At 41.3% G+C, this 8,948-nt stretch overlaps 1 protein-coding gene across 4 annotated transcripts in view; it reads left to right on the top strand.

Moving 5' to 3' along the window:
- The first annotated feature begins 113 nt into the window (after positions 1-113).
- Positions 114-8,948, top strand: part of ccdc142 (coiled-coil domain containing 142) — a 46,397-nt gene continuing 37,562 nt past the window's right edge. For all 4 annotated transcript variants that reach the window (XR_009782905.1, XM_061725972.1, XM_061725971.1 and 1 more), the window contains exons 1-3: positions 114-256; positions 5,353-5,426; positions 7,989-8,020. Coding sequence is in view for 3 of the 4 variants with exons in the window: in XM_061725972.1 (XP_061581956.1) it covers positions 5,366-5,426; positions 7,989-8,020 (93 nt within the window). In the remaining variant the exon portion in view is untranslated. The remainder of the gene's footprint in view (positions 257-5,352; positions 5,427-7,988; positions 8,021-8,948) is intronic.

The raw sequence follows: 8,948 nt of genomic DNA, 5'->3' as shown, positions 1-8,948 counted from the left end.
AATTACATTTTTAAATAAAGTTTAGCTGAAAAAAACCCGCTGGAGTGCTGCCTCCTGATTGGCTGCAGCTGGAGTGCTGCCTCCTGATTGGCTGCAGCTCTGCCGTGTTGTGTTCTATGGTGGTGATATTCCAACTGGGGTTAAAATAAACCGTGTTTTCCTCTTTATCCCGGATTAACTAGCTCGTTTCTGAACATGCAAGAGTCTCATCAAACGGGTGTGACCTATTTATGGGAGCGGAGACGGTGAGATACAGGTAGGTGCCGGGAAAAAACAGTCAAGATGTGAAACTAGTAGGATACCTTTACTAAAGGTTTAACACAGTTCAGTCCCGGACCGGGACACCGGGACTTAAGGACAGATTTAGCTTCGATGGAGGGAGCTTTGGGGTTTTATAACAGCAGAAAATGAGTCTACAAACCACAGACAAGTATTATTCCAGACACGAGGCAACGTTTTTAAAGCCGCTGTTGCGGAACGGAAGCGTCGTGGTCGGCGGTAGGACGGTAACCATGGCAACAAAAGGGAGGACATCAGGCGGCATTTTCCATAGATTACTATAGCCTGAGTTATGGTTCCGCGTTAAATCGTCGGCGTAGCCGGTGCGCGTCGCCGCGTACCCTACGCCGTAGGCTACGCGTTGTTTTGACGCGGAACCATAAATCAGCCTTAAGGTGTATATAGAACCCCCCCCCCACGGTCTACTGTATATGATGGTCTCCTGAAAATAATCAATAACTTAATAATGAATTACAAACTGTTTTTCACACATTATTTTCAATTACATTTCAAATTATAAAAATCCCTTGTAAGTCAAGTATAACGGTCAATGACGTGACGCCTATATTTTCAGAAAAACTGATTTTTTTTCAATTCAAAAAAGGTTTAAATGGATAAAAAAATAGCATATATATGAACTGCCTGTCCCACGTATGGACACACTTTAATTTTACAAAAAATACTAGTTATTTGGGATTTTGTTGTTGTTTTAAGCGTCAAAATGTCATGTGGTGCGACCGTCCGACCATGACTCTTGTTTTGAAATCACTCTAAATGTTTTTAAATCAATCTTCTTCTATCTGGCATGATTTCCGAAATGTCTTGTAGTGTGTAAGATTGCAACACATTTGTATTTATATTTCCATCATGATATAGAAACAAAGTTTTACTGATGTCCATTTTATGAAATATCATGTGGCGCGACCATTAAAAAAACAACAATTTTTGTATAATACTGAAAACTTGTAAAAAAAAGATGTCAACATGTTAAGGAAATTAATTTATTTTAATATGAATCATGGTTGCACCACATGACCTTTTTTAAGGCTAGTGCCAATTAATCTTGACAAAAAACTCTGAAATAACTTTATTTAAAATTTTTATATGAATTTATGTGTACACAACATTCTTAATGTTTGAACGACTGCAATGGATATTCTTTTTTTTTATTATTTTAAAATTGACCTGTTGAAAATCCTTATTCGTCATTGACCCATAAACATTCTTGCACGACCAATGTACATGAACAATGTCTCAGAACAGGAGAAAAAAGTTACCTCTCTTGTAAACTTTTTAATGCAAATGACTTTTGCAAAGACTTATATTTGTGTAAAGGTGGTAATGTCTTTATCTATCTTTGTAGAGATCTCTTGTAAACAAATAATATAAATAATGCCATGTGCAAAGGAGGTAGTGTGGCTTGTAAACAAAATGATAAATAAAACTAAAAAATGTCAAGGCAAAACTAAAAAATATTTGCAAATAAACATTGCCATGTGTAAGGTAACCAATGTTTTGCATCTTTTCACCAAATATTTTAAAATAGTGCCATGGCCCATGTGCAAAAATGTAAGTATTAAAATAAAGTATAAAAAAGGCTTAATATATCTAAGCCTTACGGCAACCTTCTCCCTCTCAGTGTTGCATATTGGGAAGCATGGTTTGCCAAAAATATTCTTGCAATGGTATGGTGTAAGAAGTGTTTGAGGCCGTGTGCATGGAAAGTCCACCAAGTTTCTTCAAGCTTCTATAAAAGGAAAAGATTGTAGTGTTTCTTCACAATATTCATGGAATTCACAAAAATCTAAACAGTGTCCTGCTAGTGAGTGGCCACTACAGTGTATTTAATCATTTGTCTTAGGTATGTATAATAATAATAATAATAATAATAATAATAATAATAATAATAACTGACCAGCAGTGGTCTCATCTTTTTTCTAAACTGACTATGTCAGAGGCCAACAGATGGGTTTCTTGTAGAAAAACAATCTTTTTTTTTTTTTTTTTTTATATATTTTTATCCCGGTTTTTTTCCCATTTTTTTTTTACCACCCTGTGCTCCTACCTACTGACAGTCCTGGGCATTGCCATCCTCTACCAACCCCGGGAGGGCCCTGCACTGAGCTCAGGTCTCCTCCTTAACCTGAGGAGTGAGCGGGCCGCATCTTTGACCAGAAAAACAATCTTTGACTTTAGATGTTTCAACCTGTTTATAATTTGTTTCAGTTTAGTCCAGGGGTCGGCAACCCAAAATGTTTTAGAGCCATATTGGACCAAAAACACAAAAAACAAATATATCTGGAGCCGCAAAAAATAAAAAGTCTTGTATAAGCCTTAGAATGAAGACAAATGGCGAAATGTCGAGAAAAAAGTCGAAATGTCGAAATTAATGTTGAAGTACAATCTCGAGGAAAAAAGTGGAAATGTTGAGAAAAAAGTGGAAATGTCGAGACGAAAAAGGAAAGGAAAAAGGAAAAAAAAGAAAATAAAGAGGAAAAAATAGAAGAAAAAAAGGCCAAACTTTTTTTAAAAAGCTCCAGGAGCCACTAGGGCGGCGCTAAAGAACCGCATGCGGCTCTAGAGCCGCGGGTTGCCGACCCCTGGTTTAGTCAGTTTGCTAAACCCCCTAACATTCCAACAAGTAATCTTAATTTCAGAATTGTTCATTAACACTGTTTTCTACTTTGATGACATCTTTTCAGAATCAGAATCAGAATCAGCTTTATTGGCCAGGTTCGAACAATGTCCAACAAGGAATTTGACTCCGGTAGTTTTGCTCTCTATGGTGTTAAAGGTGTTAAATAAACAAATGAACAATAGACAAATGTGGAATTTCTATGTACAAAATTATAAACATTTTAAGGTGCAGCAGTGATATCTTGATAAGGATATAAATGTGGTTGACCCGGCCAAAATCATATCCATAAATATAATATACAGTGGGGGGGGGGGGGGGAGAAAAGCAACAACTAGACAACTAACTAAAAAAACAACAACTAGAAACAAAAAAAATACCAATCCCACCCCCAATAGCATTCCCGAACTGAAATGCTTTCCCACCCCCCCTTGTTAAACCAACTTTGGCTCTGGACAGAAAAGCCATGAGCCCACACAACCATAATATATCCTATTTTATTATAAACCCCTTTTTCTGTTCTCAGATAAAACCAAATTTGTTCATAAAAAAAAAAAAGATGACATTGATCATGCTGTACCACAAATAATGTTGGTTTGTAAGCTGCACCACAATTAATAATAAAATAGAATAGATTGTCTACATGTTCTTAACTTTTATCACGTCTCTTTATCTTTAGTCCCTGACTCCAACTCAAAATTCAAACCATTTGACTCTTCAGTTAACAGTCTTCATCAGTTTCTGTGTATCGCTTGTACCTTACGTGTTTGTCTTCTTTCTTGATGCGTTCAATGTCCGTCGTATCTTCAAGGACTGTTTATCATGTCAGCACAGTGGTCTGTACTCACTTTATGCCGGTCGTGTGATGTCCTGGTGAAACTTTTCCCGCTTCTTGTGGTGTTGAGAAGAGATGGATTTTGCCATTGTGGAGTACTTTCAAATTACAAGGATTATGTTGAAATCCTGGAAAGGCTCCCATGGACAGGAACTGGACACGGATACGGACCGTTTCTGCAGACAAATCTTGGGAGAAAGACAGCTTGACTCTGTCATGCTTGATCTCCCGCTGACTTGTTTCACGGTACACAAATTCCTTATCCTGAAACTTCAGAAAGCGGCCGAGAACCACTCGGTTCTGGTTGGGTTTGGTTTGGCCGGTAAGGTGCGGTGCACTCGATCCAGAGGGAAGCTTCTATTTCGGCAGCCCACCCATCGCGGTAGCAGGTCGTTCACAAAGTCGAAGAGTGGTGTATTTCCTTCAGCTCGTTCTCGTAGACTCAGCAGCCGCAGATTCTTTCGTCTGCCTCGGTTTTCCAGGTCCTCTGTTTTTGATTCAAGAAAGGCAAGCCGTTTTGAAGCTGACGCTAGTAGATCTTGAGTGCACCTTAACTCATCTTCTGCTGTTGATAGGCGTGTTTCTGCCTCTCCGACACCAGTTGTGTTTGCAGACACGTCTCGTTCCACTTCTGAAAGTTTGCCTTCCATTGTCACAATTGAGTTCACCACATCAGATAGACGGTGTTCAATGTTGTCCAGTTTTGACCCAAAGTCCGAGCGGAGAGACTTCAACTTGCCTTGCGTCTTCTAGTGAAAATTTCACACTCTTTTGTTGCAGGCGGGTTAGACGTATCAAGAACCACTCTGTTTACTCAAAGGTTTTGGTGCGTTGGTGGGATTTTTACGAAGTTTGTGTTTGGTTCGTGGAGCTCTAGTTATAGTGTTATAGTTAACATACACTAGCTTCTTTGTTGGTTTTATAATCCCTTTGACCACCCCTACACCACATAACATTAATAGACGATTTTAGAAATTCACCCATTATTCACCCATATTCACTCTTCAGTGAGGGCTGATTGTTTAAAAAAAAGGTTATGAAAGCAGCATTATCAATACACTTCAACCAATGTGAGGGGTGTCCCATGTCTATAACAGTTTGTCACCGCCGGTTTTGCAATAGTCTTGATTTTGGCCCGATCCTGCTTCTTCTTGTTTGCAGTAAAAACTCATTGAGTCAAGGTGTTATCAACAACTCTGCAGCTGTTCTTGTTCTGAAAGGCGCTGTTGGACACTGCTAAATGAATCGTCACATTGTGCTGGCCCTTTCCAGATTGTGATTGGTTGGGTGTGTTCAGTATCCGAGGCAGCTGTGAAGGCAGGCTAGTAGACCCAGGTCACCGGAGGGACCTAGTCCATTTATATGACTGGTCACGTTGATAAATAACCAAATCATCAGGATATGACAGCCATCATAGTCATAAACAACTACTGATTAAAAAAAAAAGACATAAAGCTTAAGAAGAACAAACATGAGCGTGGGTCATTAGAAGTCTTTAATGTTGATGTGTGAAGGAAACTGATCGGTGACCAGGGAGCGCTGGTCTGCAGCGTGTCCCAACAGGGCCAGTGAATGACTCACTCTATCTGTGTTGTGTCCACAGCTGAGGAGTCTGGATGGATCAGGACCAGCCACGCAGGCAGAGAGATTCTAGTCCAGGGTCTGGTCCAACAGCAGGTGAGCAGCACAGCAACTTGATAACTGGTTCTGGAGAAGGTACTAGTTCAGGACATGGGTGATGGTGCTGATGACTTTCATTTGAATAAGAGAACAGCAGCTGAAAAGAAAGTCAGGAAGATCTGGACTGGAAGACAGGTGAGACAGGACCACAGTTCTGACAGGACCACGGTTCTGACAGGACCACGGTTCTGACAGCACCACGGTTCTGACAGGACCACGGTTCTGACAGGACCACGGTTCTGACAGCACCACGGTTCTGACAGGACCACGGTTCTGACAGGACCACGGTTCTAACAGGACCGCGGTTCTAACAGGACCACGGTTCTGACAGGACCACGGTTCTGACAGGACCACGGTTCTGACAGGACCACGGTTCTGACAGGACCACGGTTCTGACAGGACCACGGTTCTGACAGGACCACGGTTCTGACAGCACCACGGTTCTGACAGCACCACGGTTCTGACAGGACCACGGTTCTGACAGCACCACAGTTCTGACAGGACCACGGTTCTGACAGGACCACGGTTCTGACAGCACCACGGTTCTGACAGGACCACAGTTCTGACAGCACCACAGTTCTGACAGGACCGCGGTTCTGACAGGACCATGCATGAGGTATGAAAACTAAAATAAAAGTCTAAACTTCAAACAGTTCGAAGAGGAAAAAAACATTGGTGGTTACATGAGTACAAGGCCAAGTTCACAATATTTGAGGAGCAAAAGAAGACAAAGACAAACTAAACCATGGTTCCTCTCCATCAGTGTAGCCAATTATTTTGTAACCATAAATCTACATATTTACATTTTTGTCAGAAAAAAACTGTATGAACATGGTGAGAGACCCCCATGCCTTGGCTAACGTTGACTCCTTAAATAATTTTATCAGACTGATCAATCTTTAAATCTGTCTCCCTATGATGCATTCAAGTACAGCAGTCTTATCAATACACATCTGAAGTTACATGAGTAAAATGCTTTCTTTTTTTCCTTCAATCTTTTTACATCAAACACAAACTTTTGACACATACACATTTTCAATGTTTCACAGTAACAACCTCACGATGTAAAATCGTATAAAACTACAAAGATATGCATAATCAGAGGTGTGGCCTTTTGATCGGCAGCCAATGCAGCCAATGGAAATCACTGCAATCATTTTAGCTACTTAGCGCATATTGACTCCTGAGCTGTGAATAAAAACCAAACGGACCATAATTATTCAGATAATAAAGGCAGTTGGTTCTGGTGTGTTGTGTATTTTAGACCATCACAATTGGTTGCGGGTGAACCTTGCAGTTAGTCATCTGCAGTGCTGGAGGGAGAATTCATGTGTCTCAAAGGAGTTCTGCTAGTCTTGGTTTCAGTTCTGTTACTCCTGGTATCAGCTCTGCAAGTCCTGCGGTGCGTCCCAAATGCCATACTAAACAGTATATACTCAAAAAGTATACTTTAGTTCGGCACACTTTTGAGTAGGGCCCAATCCACCTCCTACTTTCTTTCACTCGCCCTTCTTTTCTTCACTACCCCTAAAAAAGAAGGGACAGATTTTAGGGCACTTGTAATCTTCCCAGGGGCCTGTCCCAATACTCCCACTACTCCTACTTTCATCCCTACCCCTAATCAGGAAGCTGAGAGCCAAAAGCTGTTTTAATTTCAGCTGTAGCGCTGTTAATATGCCACTTTATTATGTTTTAATATTTTTTCAGGCGTAAAAGTAACCGTTAAGATCCCCAACCTGGGCTCAGTTTATCCAAATAACGCCTGTTAAGAAATTTGATCCGATGTTTTCGGCGATGATGATTCGGCTCGGAGCAGCAGCCGTGATCGCCCTGCGCCGTCGTCCCGGGGAGAAACCTGCAGCTCTGTGGAGAATTACCGCTGGCTGAAATAAATCATTTAGGAAGATAAATGTTGGTTTAATAGATTAAATCTAACAGTTGTAGCTACGCCTGTTAAGAAATTTGCTCCAAAAATTTCGGGATTTCTGCCTGCCGGCTCCGGAGCTGATTTATGGTTCTGCGTTAAAACGACGCAGAGCCTACGGCGTAGGGTACGGCGTACGGCGAGCGTCGCCGGGTAACCTAGGCCGTAGGCTCTGCGTTGGTGTAACGCGGAACCATAAATCAGCCTTTATTCCGGCGAGGTTTGAAAAAGATTTCGCAACAACGGGCAAGCGAGTGATTTTGTACATTCACTGAGTGAATATTATGAAAGTAAAATATATATTTCTCGCTAGAAATGTAATCAAAACGCATTTTTATGCAGAAACTAACTCAAAATATTGATTTTATTCACTAAAAAATAAGAAATGTCCGCCATGTTTTTTTTTTTTTTGATTCAGTCCGCAAATGACGACGAAAAGCATTCTGGGAAATTTTTTTGTCCCTAGGTCAGCTAGTGAGGATCTGAAATCCCTCGCTCTGTAGATGCGATTCTGTAGATGAATCGTGTCCAGGTGATCTCTGAGGAGCTGCAACAATGAAGCTACTACAGTCCTCTAGTTTGTGGTCTTTTCATCTCTGATGTCTGATTTTTGCTTTTGTTTGGATCTCTTTTAGATTGGGAGTCATCGGGTCCAGAGAAGGAGCAGGTAAGTTTGATTTCAGACTGATGGATTTTCAGGCTCTTTGGCAGACTCAGTTGTAGGCCAGTGGATGATTAGGTCAGATCTTTGTCTGAAGTTCCACACTGTAATTCCATGCTCAAATTCTCTTTTCCTTCACAAATGTTGCTAAAGATGTTCAAGTTTCTTCAGGACAAACACAGAAACACAGTAATTCTGAAGAAAATACTGACCTCACTTATCCATTCACCACCACAATTCAGTTTAATGTCAAATAAAAAAAATCTTTTGTAACCCTCCTCCCAATATAAATAAATAGATAAATAATCAGCCCCCATATGGGATTGTCCACTGGTTCAGTGCTGGCCCCCAACAGGTGAGATGAGGAAGGGCAGGAGGGTCCCCCCTTATGATCCAGGTCCTGGTCCAGGTTTCTACCCCCTTATGATCCAGGTCCTGGTCCAGGTTTCTTCCCTCCTAAAGGAAAGTTTTTCTTGCCACTGTTTGGCTTAAGGCTTTTCTCCCACTAGGGGTGTTGCTTTGTGCATCATTACACTCTCCTTTTCTTGTTTGTATTTTAAGAACCGACACCAGAACTTAAATTGGTGGATGAAAAACGGCTCCTCGTTCCGCTTTATTGTCACGCGTATTATATACTGACGGATTAAGACCAATGTAGACGTTTATTGAGTCCGCAGGCCAGCACGCAGCTCCCGAAGCTCCGGCCTGCAAACATGCACAAAAGAGAAAAAAGGGGGGCCAGCACAAGAAACTGCAGGAGCGATGGACAAAAATGATGACTATGAGATACTTATAATAAATGGAAATGGAGAACAGAGGAAGGGAAGAGGAGAGGAGGAGAAGAAGGGTGATGTTCACCGCCCAGTGGATCATGTCGGTGCCCCCCTGCAGCATAGGCCTATAGCAGCATATCTACCACCAAGCTATATTTGAG

The sequence above is a fragment of the Cololabis saira genome, chromosome 7 (genome assembly GCF_033807715.1).
Source record: "Cololabis saira isolate AMF1-May2022 chromosome 7, fColSai1.1, whole genome shotgun sequence".
Lineage (NCBI taxonomy): Eukaryota > Metazoa > Chordata > Actinopteri > Beloniformes > Belonidae > Cololabis > Cololabis saira.
This window is presented reverse-complemented; position numbering and strand designations above follow the sequence as displayed.